Source organism: Cottoperca gobio, chromosome 9 (assembly GCF_900634415.1).
Source record: "Cottoperca gobio chromosome 9, fCotGob3.1, whole genome shotgun sequence".
NCBI lineage: Eukaryota > Metazoa > Chordata > Actinopteri > Perciformes > Bovichtidae > Cottoperca > Cottoperca gobio.
In genome coordinates, this window is record NC_041363.1 from 10,989,956 (window position 1) to 11,008,272 (window position 18,317).

The 18,317-nt window shown below is 39.5% G+C and overlaps 3 protein-coding genes across 3 annotated transcripts; all 3 read left to right on the forward strand.

The window, feature by feature from the left end:
• The first annotated feature begins 2,224 nt into the window (after nt 1-2,224).
• On the forward strand, nt 2,225-3,545 carry LOC115013410 (polyubiquitin-B-like). The gene is made up of 2 exons (XM_029439699.1): nt 2,225-2,366; nt 2,503-3,545. Exon 2 carries the CDS (start codon nt 2,515-2,517, stop codon nt 2,980-2,982), a length of 468 nt encoding a protein of 155 aa, XP_029295559.1. The 5' UTR covers nt 2,225-2,366; nt 2,503-2,514; the 3' UTR covers nt 2,983-3,545.
• A 5,069-nt stretch (nt 3,546-8,614) lies between these two features.
• Nucleotides 8,615-9,857, forward strand: LOC115013604 (polyubiquitin-B-like). The gene is made up of 2 exons (XM_029440031.1): nt 8,615-8,765; nt 8,903-9,857. The coding sequence occupies exon 2, from the start codon at nt 8,915-8,917 to the stop codon at nt 9,380-9,382; it is 468 nt and encodes a 155-aa protein (XP_029295891.1). The 5' UTR covers nt 8,615-8,765; nt 8,903-8,914; the 3' UTR covers nt 9,383-9,857.
• Nucleotides 9,858-17,168: 7,311 nt separating this feature from the next.
• LOC115013603 (polyubiquitin-like) lies at nt 17,169-18,266 on the forward strand. Its single transcript, XM_029440030.1, has 2 exons — nt 17,169-17,323; nt 17,462-18,266. The coding sequence occupies exon 2, from the start codon at nt 17,474-17,476 to the stop codon at nt 17,957-17,959; it is 486 nt and encodes a 161-aa protein (XP_029295890.1). The 5' UTR covers nt 17,169-17,323; nt 17,462-17,473; the 3' UTR covers nt 17,960-18,266.
• The last annotated feature ends 51 nt before the right edge of the window (nt 18,267-18,317 follow it).

Below are 18,317 nucleotides of genomic sequence, written 5' to 3' on the forward strand. Positions count from 1 at the left end.
TCTGCATAACTTATGAACATGCTCAAAACATCAGCGTTCAACAACGCACCCCAGCGTAACACTGCGTGCTCTTAACGTATACTACTTATGCCTTACCTTATATCAACGTACACCAGCGTATTGCCGATATTTTGTAGACGCCATATTTTTGTATACGTTATGCATTCGTTGGGTATTCGTCTGATACATTTTGTATAAGTAAGTGATACTCTATCAATAGGTTAGACATGCGTATCTGTATAAGTTCACTTTTCCGATACGATACAATGAAAAGTTGGACGAATTTTGACTCTGACCATTTTTCATATATGGCAGCAGGGGGGGGGGGGGTCGATGTTGATGTTTTTGAAGCAGGACTTTATCGCTCTTTTTTTCAAATCTCAGATTTAACAACATAGCAGATCCTATAAAACAGTTGGGGGGGACCTTGTTCCTATCAGGGGCCATTTAAATTTTTACAAAATCCTTCGAGGACCATACTATTTATTTAACTCATAACCTCTGCTAAAACATTTAAGACACAGCCCATTCATTTCATCTTTCTTTCATGCTTTTTCATCCTTGTATATTTTTGTTTTATCTTTCCATGTTTTAATGTCACGCTCTGGAGAGAGCTGCTTGATGGGCCAAACTCTGCCGAAGAGCGTCAACTTTATCCAAACGCACTTGTCCTCTCAGCTCATGCAGTTTGGCATGTTTCGCGCTGTAATGACGCTCGAGAGCCTTTTTTATCACCCGCAAGCGCGTCGCACAGACTAGGCACACTGGCCTTTTACTACCACAAAGAAATAGTCGTTCGTCCATTTCTCCTGGAAAGTGCGACATTCTGCATCCACCTTTCTCTTTGTTACACTCGCCATGCTGTGTTTGTGATGTCAATGACAGTCTCGTTTAATATTTTTTTTTTACATGACATGACCACGTGATGACACGTTCCGCTCGTGTTGTGTTCAAGGACCCTGACCTTGGCCAGGAAAAACAGTCAGCCGCCCTGTTTTAATCTATTGCTGACTAGATTTGGATTTATTATTTTGTTGTTGATTTTTTGCATGTGTTTATGAATTACCTCGAGTGCCAGATCAAATGGTCTCGCAGGCCGGAAGTTCCCCATACCTGCTATAAAGCAAACGCCCCCCACAAACAGATGAACGCCCCCCTTTCTAAAATATTGCTTCCAGTGCCCGAACATTCTCTGAAATCCCCCTGGGGGGCACTACCGCCCCCATTGAGAACCATTGCTGTAGTGTATTCATATTTATACTGCTGTCTATACTTGTACTTATTCCTGCACTTTATATTTTGGCAGATGCTGCTCATGTTCATACTGCTCATACTGTATATATCTTACTATTTATTCTCTATATATTCTGTACATGAATCTAAAATGAAGCATCATGTATCCTTTTCATCCTGTTTTGTTTGTAACTGTGAAGATTCTTAACTAATATTTATTTTTTTCACCACAGGAAATATTCCTCTACCAACGAAGGGAGGAGAGGGCCACCATACTGAAACACTCAGAGTTATAATAATTATTACACATGTTTAATTTGGGAAGTTGTAAAAACATGATTTTCCTGCATTTAGATTTGTCATTGTTCAGTTTCGTTTGACACCTGCGGTATGTTAAATCTCATTTTAGTTTCAGTATCATGTTACTAAAATTGTGAGTCAGCAGTGTTTTGGAAACCTTTGTTATGAGGACATTCAGTGTAATGGCAGTACTTTGCTTTAATTTGGGATTTACATTATGATCTTCATTTGTCCTGTTTTCATTCTTGTGTTTAACTTTATTTAATAAAAAACGTAATATTTTCTCTTTCTGTTTTGTTTCCATAGAACACATTGGTTTGTTTTCAGTATAAGTGGCTAAAAATAACTTGTTTTGACACATTTTATCTGATGAGATGCATCTCTGATGCAATATTCACAGGAAATAATCTTCTTAACTTTAAAACTCATCCAAATCACAAATTTTACACGAAGTTATTGCAATCACTTTTTGGGTTAATTGTACAGTTTATCAGTTGTTCAGCACTGTTAACGTTAATCAGGGTTCGTTAGTTTATTTAATTATATAAAGGTATCCCTAAAAGAAAAAGCTTGTGAACCTCTGCCCTAAAGCAGTAACGATAACGATCAAAACAATGCAGCGTAATGTTGGGAGAATAGAAACCGAAAGTTATGAGACATGGAAGGGAAAACGACTCTTAAGAGAAGGGGAGGTGTTCATCAGCTGGGGCAGACTGTATATAAACTGTGGTGAGCTGAACCATCCGACAACTGCGCCAGAGCATCGTTTGTGTTCCTGTCACAGCCAAAAAGACTTCAAGTTTTTCGAAGGAATTTGCTAAAGACATCGCAAGGTAAGAAGCTCTCTTTATCCAGACAAAGAAATACAACGTGATACTTAATTGGAAATGTTTTTTTATTAGACTTTTTAAATAATGTAAATATATATTTTTTTATGTTTAAATGTTAATGTATGAAATTATCTTTCAGGCCACTTCTATCATGGATATAAACATCAAGATGCTAAACGGGACGTCCCGCACCCTGAGGGTGCAACCACAGGACACAGTGGGCTCTCTGAAAATCCGCATCCAGAAGGAACTAGGAGTTCAATGTGAGACCCAGAGGCTGATCTTTGTGAACGGCCTGAGCACTCCTCTCACCGACGACTCCATGTCCCTCAGCTCCTACGGCTTGCACTCCGGCGCCATGGTGTCCCTGCTGGTGACCCAGCCGGCCACCATCCAGGTGTTCCTCAGAAACGAAAAGGGGAAGGTGAGCACATACGACATCAAACCCGACGAGACGGTGAGCAACTTCAGGAGCAGGGTCGAGTGCAGAGAGGGGATCACGGCGAACCAGCAGAGGCTCATTCACCAAGGCAGAGAGATGAATCAGGGGAAACTTTCAGATTACAACGTCTGCTCGCTGAGTACCATCGACCTGACGCTCCGCCTGAGAGGAGGCTGAGGACACTTCTGCTACAATCTAGAAAGTTCTGTACGTTCCTTTTTTTTTCTAAATGAAAAACACGTAGCCTCAAGAGGAGGCGGAGGACACTTCTGCTTTAATCTAGAAAGTTCTGTACGTTCCTTTTTTTTTATCTAAATGAAAAACACGTAGCCTCAAGAGGAGGCGGAGGACACTTCTGCTACAATCTAGAAAGTTCTGTACGTTCCTTTTTTTTTCTAAATGAAAAACACGTAGCCTCAAGAGGAGGCGGAGGACACTTCTGCTACAATCTAGAAAGTTCTGTACGTTCCTTTTTTTTTTTATCTAAATGAAAAACACGTAGCCTCAAGTGTCATATGTCTTTTATTTATTTCTATTTTAATTGTAAAAAATCAAGACATTCCTCGAAGTGTAATTGTGCCATATCTTAAAAACTTGTTTAGGCTTTATTCAGTATTTGGTTTTTCCAGTAAAATATGTTATACACACAACAAAGCATATTATTATCTTATTTTCACACGTTTTAATCAGGTAACGTTATTTGTACACTGTTAAAAATATAATAAAGTTCTAAATGTAAATTGCATGTCTCTTCTCATTTCCTACTGTATTGTCTTCAGCTCAGGGGTGGAGCTGTACCGTGTACAGACCAAAACCACAAGAAGTAACCAGAAGGGAACACTTTAGCATCCATTTCAAATGTACATTATTCCAATATTTAAAAGAGTGTCTCAATCATAATCAATGTTTACTACAGTACAGTACTATACTACTACATTACGATTACAGAAAAACATAACAAGTGCGTCACTATGTGATTCATCTTTTGTTTGAGAAGATGCCAGTGAAATGAAGTGCATACCTGAACAAGTACAAAGTTGATATTGATGAACTGGAAGGGAGTCCACACTTTAGAACAACACACAGAAACAAATCTTAGTTTGGTACAGATCCCTGCAGAAAAATCACAGCAGTATTATTTCATATGTTTTTCAATAAGAATTAGAATAATGATGCAAAAATGATCAATATCTTAAATCATGTCGCAATTACAACATCAGTCAAAATAATTGCAATAAGATATTTTTTCCAAATCGTTCAGCCCTAGTCCTCACTGTGTATATATCTTCCTGTAGTGCAGTGGATCTCAACCTTTTTTCGGCCAGCACCCCCCTATCCATTATCCCGGTGCCTTACCAACCCCCGTCAAATAAAATGTAGACTAATTGTCTCCCCTTAATTTTAATGTTGATTATTATTCTGTTTGTATTATTATGATTATTATTCTTAGTATTTATTATTTATATTACAAATTGATTATATACATTTTGTATTTAAATTCTTATATTATTTTTCTTATCATTAGATATTATGTTATTATAAAAACTCAAGTACTCTGAGATTGAAGTTAAATAATAGAATTTCTAAATAATAATAAATATTATATTATTAAAATATTTTGTTGTTGTTTTTACCTTCAATTTCCCTGATACGCCATGTACCCAGGGAGCAAACAAAGCCATTTCATTCAGAAGTGTCAAATGCAATGGTAAGAAGTTTGAGATTCAAACTTTTTTTTTAAATATATATAGCGCCAAATCACAACTCACTTTTCACATTGAGCAGGTGCTCTTTTATTAAATAATTTAAACGCTTATGTTATTTATCTAATTTATGTGCACGTTTCCCTGTCTACTGCGTTGCTGCTTTGCGCATTCACATTCTTTCCTCTGCTGTTTTGCAAAGGGCGGGGCTCCGCTCCCTGACACACACGTGCGGGCGCACACCTCCAGTCAGAGACATAGCGGAGGAAAAGAGGAGAGAACTACAACGTGCAAAAAAGTAAAATATCCAACAAAATATTTATAAATGGAGCGACAGTCAACCTCAACATTCAAAAACTCATTTGCTCTACTGCGCCATCAAGTGGACAATAAATGTAAAAACCAGCGAAGTGCAAGGCTGCAGTGGATGTAAAGTATCTATGCCCTGAAGATTCTTTGACGCACACATATAAGACTGAATATAATGTTCTATTTAAAAATAAAGATTGATGTTATTACGTGTTATTGAGAAGAGAGTGCCTGGAAAAAAATGTGTGCTTTTTACAGCCTTAAATGATAGTGCAGTTTAAGATTGGTCAGAGAGAAGGGGAATGACATGCAGCAAATAGCAGCAGGTCTGTTTCGAACCCCAGGCCGCTGCTGCAAGCATTTGAATGTGGGTCGCATTGCTCTACGAGCTGCGCCACCAGGGATGTGTACTGTACACGTTGGATGTACATTATCTTTTCAACAGATTTAGATGTGCTATCTTTACTTGCTCACAAGGAAGATGATGCTGGCGTGCATAACAATTGTTTTGCTAGTTGGCTGGCTCCATAGTGATCCAAAACAAACGCAATACCAACAACTCATCAGCAACCATGCATACTACGACAACAACAACCCACAAATTATATGTTATATAAAGTGTTGATTATGAGGAGGCTCAATTGCGGTTCGCTCCCCTTTATATTTCGAATCACACGCCAAACCTGCCGTACCACGTGACTGATTCAGGAACAGGTTCGCGAGGACGTCATCACATACGTCATCAACACAAGCCTCGATAAGCGCTTCCCAAAAGGCCTCGACACGAAAGGACACATCACTACCTGTCACACATATCCGTATGGCAGAAACGTATGCTGGCGTATACGAAATATCAGCAATACGTTGATATAAATTAAGGGTAAGTTGTGATCGTTTGAAGGACGCAGACGATATGCCAGAAACGTATGCCGGCGTATATGAAAACTAGCTCAAAATTTGTCAGAGTCCAAATACGTCCAACTTTTCCACACGTATACATAATGAATTAGTATACGTATATCAAACCTATTGATAGTGTATCACTTACTTATACAAAACGTATCAGAGCGTCTGGCCAACGGAGCTGGAAAAGTGCCATTTGGTTCACGTCATGCTGATGCTGGAGAATGGCTAGAATGTACTCTTGCCGCAGCCTCTCAGCATCCTCCATGCTCTCTGATGCTGGGTTGATGATGTGTTGATGTATTCATCAAGACGTGCTGTGAAGAAGTGAGCATGAGCTACTCACAGGGACCCTATATACTATATTCAAACCCCAATAAGCTCCCAAAACGCTAGCTGAACGCTAGCTGTACTGTAGAAACACGTTTAATAAGCTACTCCGTCGTCAGGGATAAGTTTAACATAGGTTACGAATAGGTTATCCACTCGTTATCAATAAATTGGCTGTAGGGTTCACAGTCAGCCGACGTAGCCTATATCTAACGTACATCTAACGTATTCACGTACTGTATTCATGTAGGTATTCACGTTCTGTATTTACGTAGGTAACTATTCACGTACGTATTCTGTATTCACGTATGTCTAACGTAACGTAACTTATGTGTAACATCTGCATAACTTATGAACATGCTCAAAACATCAGCGTTCAACAACGCACTCCAGCGTAACACTGCGTGCTCTTAACGTATACTACTTATGCCTTACCTTATATCAACGTACACCAGCGTATTGCCGATATTTTGTAGACGCCATATTTTTGTATACGTTATGCATTCGTTGGGTATTCGTCTGATACATTTTGTATAAGTAAGTGATACTCTATCAATAGGTTAGACATGCGTATCTGTATAAGTTCACTTTTCCGATATGATACAATGAAAAGTTGGACGAATTTTGACTCTGACCATTTTTCATATATGGCAGCAGGGGGGGGGGGGGTCGATGTTGATGTTTTTGAAGCAGGACTTTATCGCTCTTTTTTTCAAATCTCAGATTTAACAACATAGCAGAGCCTATAAAACAGTTGTGGGGGATCTTGTTCCTATCAAGGGCCATTTCAATTTTTACAAAATCCTTCGAGGGCCATACTATTTATTTAACTCATAACCTCTGCTAAAACATTTAAGACACAGCCCATTAATTTCATCTTTCTTTCATGCTTTTTCATCCTTGTATATTTCTTTTTTATCTTTCCATGTTTTAATGTCACGCTCTGGGGAGAGCTGCTTGTTGGGCCAAACTCTGCCGAAGAGCGTCAACTTTATCCAATCGCACTTGTCCTCTCAGCTCATGCAGTTTGGCATGTTTCGTGCTGTAATGACGCTCGAGAGCCTTTTTTTATCACCGCAAGCGCGTCCGCACAGACTAGGCACACTGGCCTTTTACTACCACAAAGAAATAGTCGTTCGTCCATTTCTCCTGGAAAGTGCGACATTCTGCATTCACCTTTCTCTTTGTTACACTCGCCATGCTGCGTTTGTGATGTCAATGACAGTCTCGTTTAATATTGATTTTTTTTTACATGACATGACCACGTGATGACATGTTTCCGCTCGTGTTATGTTCAAGGACCCTGACCTTGGCCAGGAAAAACAGTCAGTCCGCCCGTTTTAATCTATTGCTGACTAGATTTGGATTTATTATTTTGTTGTTGATTTTTTGCATGTGTTTATGAATTACCTCGAGTGCCAGATCAAATGGTCTCGCAGGCCGGAAGTTCCCCATACCTGCTATAAAGCAAACGCCCCCCACAAACAGATGAACGCCCCCCCCCCGTTTCTAAAATATTGCTTCCAGTGCCCGAACATTCTCTGAAATCCCCCTGGGGGGCACTACCGCCCCCATTGAGAACCACTGCTGTAGTGTATTCATATTTATACTGCTGTCTATACTTGTACTTATTCCTGCACTTTATATTTTGGCAGATGCTGCTCATGTTCATACTGCTCATACTGTATATATCTTACTATTTATTCTCTATATATTCTGTACATGAATCTAAATGAAGCATTATGTATCCTTTTCATCCTGTTTTGTTTGTAACTGTGAAGATTCTTAACTAATATTTATTTTTTTCACCACAGGAAATATTCCTCTACCAACTGAGGGAGGAGAGGGCCACCATACTGAAACACTCAGAGTTATAATAATTATTACACATGTTTAATTTGGGAAGTTGTAAAAACATGATTTTCCTGCATTTAGATTTGTCATTGTTCAGTTTCGTTTGATACCTGCTGTATGGTTAAATCTCATTTTAGTTTCAGTATCATGTTACTAAAATTGTGAGTCAGCAGTGTTTTGGAAACCTTTGTTATGAGGACATTCAGTGTAATGGCAGTACTTTGCTTTAATTTGGGATTTACATTATGATCTTCATTTGTCCTGTTTTCATTCTTGTGTTTAACTTTATTTAATAAAAATCGCAATATTTTCTCTTTCTGTTTTGTTTCCATAGAACACATTGGTTTGTTTTCAGTATAAGTGGCTAAAAATAACTTGTTTTGACACATTTTATCTGATGAGATGCATCTCTGATGCAATATTCACAGGAAATAATCTTCTTAACTTTAAAACTCATCCAAATCACAAATTTTACACGAAGTTATTGCAATCACTTTTTGGGTTAATTGTACAGTTTATCAGTTGTTCAGCACTGTTAACGTTAATCAGGGTTCGTTAGTTTATTTAATGATATAAAGGTATCCCTAAAAGAAAAAGCTTGTGAACCACTGCCCTAAAGCAGTAACGATAACGATCAAAACAATGCAGCGTAATGTTGGGAGAATAGAAACCGAAAGTTATGAGACATGGAAGGGAAAACGAATCTTAAGAGAAGGGGAGGTGTTCATCAGCTGGGGCAGACTGTATATAAACTGTGGTGAGCTGAACCATCCGACAACTGCGCCATAGCATCGTTTGTGTTCCTGTCACCGCCAAAAAGACTTCAAGTTTTTCGAAGGAATTTGCTAAAGATATCACAAGGTAAGAAGCTCTCTTTATCCAGACAAAGAAATACAACGTGATACTTAATTGGAAATGTTTTTTCTAGTAGACTTCTTAAATAATGTAAATATATATTTTTTTATGTTTAAATGTTAATGTATGAAATTATCTTTCAGGCCACTTCTATCATGGATATAATCATCAAGATGCTAAACGGGACGTCCCGCACCCTAATGGTGCAACAACAGGACACAGTGGGCTCTCTGAAAATCCGCATCCAGAAGGAACTAGGAGTTCAATGTGAGACCCAGAGGCTGATCTTTGTGAACGGCCTGAGCACTCCTCTCACCGACGACTCCATGTCCCTCAGCTCCTACGGCTTGCACTCCGGCGCCATGGTGTCCCTGCTGGTGACCCAGCCGGCCACCATCCAGGTGTTCCTCAGAAACGAAAAGGGGAAGGTGAGCACATACGACATCAAACCCGACGAGACGGTGAGCAACTTCAGGAGCAGGGTCGAGTGCAGAGAGGGGATCACGGCGAACCAGCAGAGGCTCATTCACCAAGGCAGAGAGATGAATCAGGGGAAACTTTCAGATTACAACGTCTGCTCGCTGAGTACCATCGACCTGACGCTCCGCCTGAGAGGAGGCTGAGGACACTTCTGCTACAATCTAGAAAGTTCTGTACGTTCCTTTTTTTTTCTAAATGAAAAACACGTAGCCTCAAGAGGAGGCGGAGGACACTTCTGCTACAATCTAGAAAGTTCTGTACGTTCCTTTTTTTTTCTAAATGAAAAACACGTAGCCTCAAGAGGAGGCGGAGGACACTTCTGCTTTAATCTAGAAAGTTCTGTACGTTCCTTTATTTTTATCTAATTGAAAAACACGTAGCCTCAAGTGTCATATGTCTTTTATTTATTTCTATTTTAATTGTAAAAAATCAAGACATTCCTCGAAGTGTAATTGTGCCATATCTTAAAAACTTGTTTAGGCTTTATTCAGTATTTGTTTTTTCCAGTAAAATATGTTATACACACAACAAAGCATATTATTATCTTATTTTCACACGTTTTAATCAGGTAACGTTATTTGTACACTGTTAAAAATATAATAAAGTTCTAAATGTAAATTGCATGTCTCTTCTCATTTCCTACTGTATTGTCTTCAGCTCAGGGGTGGAGCTGTACCGTGTACAGACAAAAACCACAAGAAGTAACCAGAAGGGAACACTTCAGCATCAATTTCAAATGTACATTATTCCAATATTTAAAAGAGTGTCTCAATCATAATCAATGTTTACTACAGTACAGTACTATACTACTACATTACGATTACAGAAAAACATAACAAGTGCGTCACTATGTGATTCATCTTTTGTTTGAGAAGATGCCAGTGAAATGAAGTGCATACCTGAACAAGTACAAAGTTGATATTGATGAACTGGAAGGGAGTCCACACTTTAGAACAACACACAGAAACAAATCTTAGTTTGGTACAGATCCCTGCAGAAAAATCACAGCAGTATTATTTCATATGTTTTTCAATACGAATTAGAATAATGATGCAAAAATGATCAATATCTTAAATCATGTCGCAATTACAACATCAGTCAAAATAATTGCAATAAGATATTTTTTCCAAATCGTTCAGCCCTAGTCCTCACTGTGTATATATCTTCCTGTAGTGCAGTGGATCTCAACCTTTTTTCGGCCAGCACCCCCCTATCCATTATCCCGGTGCCTTACCGACCCCCGTCAAATAAAATGTAGACTAATTGTCTCCCCTTAATTTTAATGTTGATTATTATTCTGTTTGTATTATTATGATTACTATTCTTAGTATTTATTATTTATATTACAAATTGATTATATACATTTTGTATTTAAATTCTTATATTATTTTTCTTATCATTAGATATTATGTTATTATAAAAACTCAAGTACTCTGAGATTGAAGTTAAATAATAGAATTTCTAAATAATAATAAATATTATATTATTAAAACATTTTGTTGTTGTTTTTACCTTCAATTTCCCTGATACGCCATGTACCCAGGGAGCAAACAAAGCCATTTCATTCAGAAGTGTCAAATGCAATGGTAAGAAGTTTGAGATTCAAATTTTTTTTTATATATATATATAGTGCCAAATCACAACTCACTTTTCACATTGAACAGGTTCTCTTTTATTAAATAATTTAAACGCTTATGTTATTTATCTAATTTATGTGCCTGTTTCCCTGTCTACTGCGTTGCTGCTTTGCGCATTCACATTCTTTCCTCTGCTGTTTCGCAAAGGGCGGGGCTCCGCTCCCGACACACACGTACGGGCGCACACCTCCAGTCAGAGACATAGCGGAGGAAAAGAGGAGAGAACTACAACGTGCAAAAAAGTAAAATATCCAACAAAATATTTATAAATGGAGCGACGTCAACCTCAACATTCAAAAACTCAGGCAAAAATATCCGCATTTTTTAAACGCACACAGTCTGAATCCAGCACCAGTGATGCAAATGTTAGCTCTGCTACTACGACCAGTCCCGAGTGTAAGTCCCGACCAAAGAGTTAAGGCCCTGTCACTAGTGATGGCGAGATGAAGCTTCATGAAGCATTGAAGCTTTCCATCCAATTGGTTTGCACATGTGCCGAAGCTTCATGGTGCTTCATTTGCTCTACTGCGCCATCATGTGGACAATAAATGTAAAACTGGCGAAGTGCAAGGCTGCAGTGGATGTAAAGTATCTATGCCCTGAAGATTCTTTGACGCACACATATAAGACTGAATATAATGTTCTATTTAAAAATAAAGATTGATGTTATTACGTGTTATTGAGAAGAGAGTGTCTGGAAAAAATTGTGGGCTTTTTACGCCTTAAATGATAGTGCAGTTTAAGATTGGACAGAGAGAAGGGGAATGACATGCAGCAAATAGCAGCAGGTCTGTTTTGAACCCCAGGCCGCTGCTACAAGCAATTGAAATGTGGGTCGCATGCTCTACGAGCTGCGCCACCAGGGATGTGTAATGTACACGTTGGATGTACATTACCTTTTAAACAGATTTAAATTTGGTATCTTTACTTGCTCACAAGGAAGATGATGCTGGCGTGCATAACAATTGTTTTGTTAGTTGGCTGGCTCCATAGTGATCCAATACAAACGCAATACCAAAAACTCAACAGCAACCATGCATACTACGACAACAACAACCCACACATTCGCGGTTATATAAAGTGTTGATTATGAGGGGGCTCAATTGCGGTTCGCTCCCCTTTATATTTTGAATCACACGCCAAACCCGCGAACCTGTTCCTGAATCAGTCACGTGGTACGGCAAGTTCGCGAGGACATCATCACATACGTCATCAACACAAGCCTTGATACGCACTTCACAAAAATATTCTGCGATTACTCGACACACGCTTCGAAGCCTCGACACGAAAGGACACATCGCTACCTGTCACACATATTCGTATGGCAGAAACGTATGCTGGCGTATACGAAATATCGGCAATACGTTGATATAAATTAAGGGTAAATTGTGATCGTTTGAAGGACGCAGACGATATGCCAGAAACGTATGCCGGCGTATATGAAAACTAGCTCAAAATTTGTCAGAGTCCAAATACGTCCAACTTTTCCACACATATACATAATGAATTAGTATACGTATGTCAAACCTATTGATTGTGACTTTTTACATAATAATAGTTTATTTGAGGTTTTTCAATCTGGATTTAGAGTTCATCATAGCACAGAGACGGCACTGGTGAAAGTTACCAATGACCTTCTATTGGCTTCAGACAAAGGACTCGTCTCTGTTCTTGTCTTGTTAGACCTCAGTGCTGCTTTCGACACTGTTGATCATGACATTCTACTACAGAGACTGGAACATTGTGTTGGCATAAAAGGAACCGCACTAAGCTGGTTCAAGTCCTATTTATCTGAGCGATCTCAATTTGTACTTGTTAACGATAAATCCTCCATGACAGCCAAAGTCAGTCTTGGAGTTCCGCAGGGTGCTGTACTTGGACCGATTCTATTCACCTTATATATGCTTCCTTTGGGCAATATTATAAGGAACCACTCTATAAACTTTCATTGTTATGCGGATGATACCCAATTATATCTATCAATTAAACCAGATGAAACCAATCAATTGGCTAAACTTCAAGCATGCCTTAAGGACATAAAAACTTGGATGTCTAGCAACTTTTTGATGTTAAACACAGACAAAACTGAAGTTATTATACTTGGCCCTAAATGCCTCCGAAACGCATTTTCTAATGACATAGAAGCTCTGGATGGCATTAACTTGGCCTCCAGCACCACTGTAAGGAATCTTGGCGTCATCTTTGATCAAGATCTGTCGTTTAACTCCCACATAAAACAAATCTCAAGGACTGCCTTCTTTCATCTACGTAACATTGCAAAAATAAGACACATCCTGTCTCAAAATGATGCAGAAAAACTAGTCCATGCATTTGTTACTTCAAGGCTGGATTACTGCAACTCATTGTTATCAGGTTGTCCAAAAAAGTCGGTTAAGACTCTTCAGTTGATCCAAAATGCAGCGGCACGTGTATTGACTAGAACAAGGAAATGGGATCATATTACTCCTGTATTAGCTGCTCTGCACTGGCTCCCGGTAAAATACAGAATAGAATTCAAAATCCTTCTCCTGACTTACAAATCAATTAAAGGTCAGGCTCCAGCATATCTTAAAGATCTCATAGTACCTTATAAACCAACTAGAGCATTACGCTCCCAGACTGCAGGGTTACTTGTGGTTCCTAGAGTCTCTAAGAGTACAATGGGAGCCAGAGCCTTCAGCTATCAAGCTCCTTTCCAGTGGAACCAGCTTCCAGGTTGTGTTCGTGAGGCAGACACACTCTCCACATTTAAGAGTAGGCTAAAGACTTTCCTTTTTGATAAAGCTTATAGTTAGGGCTGGCTCAGGTTTGCCCTGGATCAGCCCCTAGTTATGCTGCTATAGGCTTAGACTGCCGGGGGACACCTCCCTGCTCTCTTCCTTCTCTTCCTCTCTCCTCCCCTCCCTCTCTTCTTCTCCCTCTCTATCTGTATGCATTTATGTAAATGTATGTTACTAACTCACCATCCGGGGTATCATCCCCGGAGTGTCTGTCTCTCATGTGGCAGGTTGCCACTGATAAAGTTTACGTCAGGATCATGAATCGTGACAGCGCCTGCTGACCTGGTCCTGCTGGACACCGGGAAGCCTTATTGACATTTTCCTGGATTCATCCAAACTTTCTATTTCTTTTTTTTTCCAACACAACATAATTTCTGTCAAATGTTGTATTTGTACTATGTTGTTTATCCTGTACACACGACATCTATTGCACGTCTGTCCGTCCTGGGAGAGGGATCCCTCCTCAGTTGCTCTCCCTGAGGTTTCTTCCATTTTTTCCCCTTTAATTTTGGGGTTTCTTTTAGGAAGTTTTTCCATGTGCGATGCGAGGGTCTAAGGACAGAGGATGTTGTAACCTGTACAGTCTGTAAAGCACACTGAGACAAATGTATAATTTGTGATATTGGGCTATACAAATAAATTTGATTTGATTTGATTTGATTGATAGCGTATCACTTACTTATACAAAACGTATCAGAGCGTCTGGCCAACGGAGCTGGAAAAGTGCCATTTGGTTCATGTCATGCTGATGCTGGAGAATGGCTAGAATGTACTCTTGCCGCAGCCTCTCAGCATCCTCCATGCTCTCTGATGCTGGGTTGATGATGTGTTGATGTATTCATCAAGACGTGCTGTGAAGAAGTGAGGATGAGCTACTCACAGGGACCCTATATACTATATTCAAACCCCAATAAGCTCCCAAAACGCTAGCTGAACGCTAGCTGCACTGTAGAAACACGTTTAATAAGCTAGTCCGTCGTCAGGGATAAGCTTAACATAGGTTACGAATAGGTTATCCACTCGTTATCAATAAATTGGCTGTAGGGTTTACCGTCAGCCGACGTAGCCTATATCTAACGTACATCTAATGTATTCACGTACTGTATTCATGTAGGTATTCACGTACTGTACTTACGTAGGTAAGTATTCACGTACGTATTCTGTATTCACGTATGTCTAACGTAACGTAACTTATATGTAACATCTGCATAACTTATGAAGCACACGTTGGGTACGTCTGGTCATTTTGAACATTCTCAAAACATCAGCGTTCAACAACGCACCCCAGCGTAACACTGCGTGCTCTTAACGTATACTACTTATGCCTTACCTTATATCAACGTACACCAGCGTGTTGCCGATATTTTGTATACGCCATATTTTTGTATACGTTATGCATTCGTTAGGTATTCGTCTGATACATTTTGTATAAGTAAGTGATACTCTATCAATAGGTTAGACAGGCGTATCTGTATACGTTCACTTTTCCGATCCGATACGATGAAAAGTTGGACGTATTTTGACTCTGACCAATTTTCATATATGCCAGCAGGGGGGGGGGGGGGGGGGGATCGGTTGTTGTTTTTCAAGCAGGACTTTATTGCTCAGCAAAATAAAAATAAGTCTAAAAACAACACAGTTGCCTGGACACTGGTCAGAATCAATTCACAATTTGGTTTATTGCCAAGTGAATTTACACATACAAGGTCTTTGCCTCGCTCTTTTTTTCAAATCTCAGATTTAACAACATAGCAGAGCCTATAAAACAGTTGGGGGGGACCTTGTTCCTATCAAGGGCCATTTCAATTTTTACAAAATCCTTCGAGGACCATACTATTTATTTAACTCATAACCTCTGCTAAAACATTTAAGACACAGCCCATTCATTTCACCTTTCTTTCATGCTTTTTCATCCCTGTATATTTCTTTTTTATCTTTCCATGTTTTAATGTCACGCTCTGGAGAGAGCTGCTTGTTGGGCCAAACTCTGCCGAAGAGCGTGAACTTTATCCAAACGCACTTGTCCTCTCAGCTCATGCAGTTTGGCATGTTTCGAGCTGTAATGACGCTGGAGAGCCTTTTTTATCACCGCAAGCGCGTCCGCACAGACTAGGCACACTGGCCTTTTACTACCACAAAGAAATAGTCGTTCGTCCATTTCTCCTGGAAAGTGCGACATTCTGCATCCACCTTTCTCTTTGTTACACTCGCCATGCTGTGTTCATGATGTCAATGACAGTCTCGTTTAATATATATATTTTTTTTACATGACATGACCACGTGATGACACGTTCCGCTCGTGTTGTGTTCAAGGACCCTGACCTTGGCCATGTTACTAAAATTGTGAGTCAGCAGTGTTTTGGAAACCTTTGTTATGAGGACATTCAGTGTAATGGCAGTACTTTGCTTTAATTTGGGATTTACATTATGATCTTCATTTGTCCTGTTTTCATTCTCGTGTTGTTTAACTTTATTTAATAAAACACGTATTTTTCTGTTTTGTTTCCATAGAACACATTGGTTTGTTTTCAATATAAGTGGCTAAAAATAACTTGTTTTGACACATTTTAGATGAGATGAGATGCATCTCTAATGCAATATTCACAGGAAATAATCTTCTTAAAACTCATCCAAATCACTCATTTTACACAAAGTTATTGCAATCACTTTTTTGGGTTAATTGTAGTTCATCAGTTGTTCAGCCAGTGACATGCGGTGAGGTTCATGGCTGGGGAGGCACTCACTCTTTCAGAGTCAGATTTACAAATATATGAACCCAATTGAGTAGCTTATTCACCATTTTCTTGGCAGCATGAAAATTGACTATTGGTTATTTTTCATATCTCAAATCAGCATTATTTATACACACACAGATAAGGTACACAATTGGCCAAAAAAGAAGGTTACATTGATAGCGGCTCAGAGAGGTGCATGTATTGGGCAGAGTAGCCTACTGTCTGCCTCACCTGGTGTTTTTTCACTGTGGTTTTATGTCACATCAGCAAGACTACATATGTTACACACGTACATTACATACATTAACTGGACAGAAAGGCAGGACTCATAATAAAAGTGTCTGTAAACATTATATTGGCGACATACCGAGAGATAGCAACAGGCACGCGCCAAATGCATGCGCTCAACCTAGTTGGCAAGGGATTGCACAATCCGAGGGGAGGCTCAGCTCGTCGCTGACTCCGCTCGCATCTCTCCCTGAATCTGAACAGAGAATACGCAAATTCTGGCAAATTACTCTGCCTCCCCTGACCGCACGTCCCTGTGTTCAGCACTGTTATTGTTTTGCATTGAATACAATATGACATATCCATAACATATGTCACTTAACGTTAATCAGGGGTCGTCAGTTTATTTAATGATATAAAGGTATCCCTAAAAGAAAAAGCTTGTGAACCACTGCCCTAAAGCAGTAATGATAACGATCAAAACAATGCAGCGTAATGTTGGGAGAATAGAAACCGAAAGTTATGAGACATGGAAGGGAAAACGAATCTTAAGAGAAGGGGAGGTGTTCATCAGCTGGGGCAGACTGTATATAAACTGTGGTGAGCTGAACCATCCGACAACTGCGCCAGAGCATCGTTTGTGTTCCTGTCACCGCCAAAAAGACTTCAAGTTTTTCGAAGGAATTTGCTAAAGATATCACAAGGTAAGAAGCTCTCTTTATCCAGACAAAGAAATACAACGTGATACTTAATTGGAAATGTTTTTTTCTAGTAGACTTCTTAAATAATGTAAATATATATTTTTTTATGTTTAAATGTTAATGTATGAAATTATCTTTCAGGCCACCTCTATCATGGATATAATCATCAAGATGTCCCACACCCTGAGGGTGCAACCACAGGACACAGTGGGCTCTCTGAAAATCCGCATCCAGAAGGAACTAGGAGTTCAATGTGAGAACCAGAGGCTGAGCACTCCTCTCACCGACGACTCCATGTCCCTCAGCTCCTACGGTTTGCACTCTGGCGCCATGGTGTCCCTGCTGGTGACCCAGCCGGCCATCCAACCGGTGACCCAGCCGGCCACCCAGCCGGTGACCCAGCCGGCCACCATCCAGGTGTTCCTCAGAAACGAAAAGGCGAAGATGAGCACATACGACATCAAACCCGACGAGACGGTGAGCAACTTCAGGAGCAGGGTCGAGTCCAGAGAGGGGATCACGGTGGACCAGCAGAGGCTCATTCACCAAGGCAGAGACATGAATCAGGGGAAACTTTCAGACTACAACGTCCGCTCGCTGAGTACCATCGACCTGATGCTCCGCCTGAGAGGAGACTGAGGACACTTCTGCTTTAATCTAGAAAGTTCTGTACTTTCCTTTTTTTTATCCTAATGAAAAACACGTAGCCTCAAGTGTCGTATGTCTTTTATTTGTTTCTATTTTAATTGTAAAAAATCAAGACATTCCTCGAGGTGTAATTGTGCCATATCTTAAAAAACTTGTTTAGGCTTTATTCAGTATTTGTTTTTTCCAGTAAAATATGTTATACACACAACAAAGCATATTATAATCTTATTTTCACACGTTTTAATCAGGTAACGTTATTTGTACACTGTTAAAAATATAATAAAGTTCTAAATGTAAATTGCATGTCTCTTCTCATTTCCTACTGTATTGTCTTCAGCTCAGGGGTGGA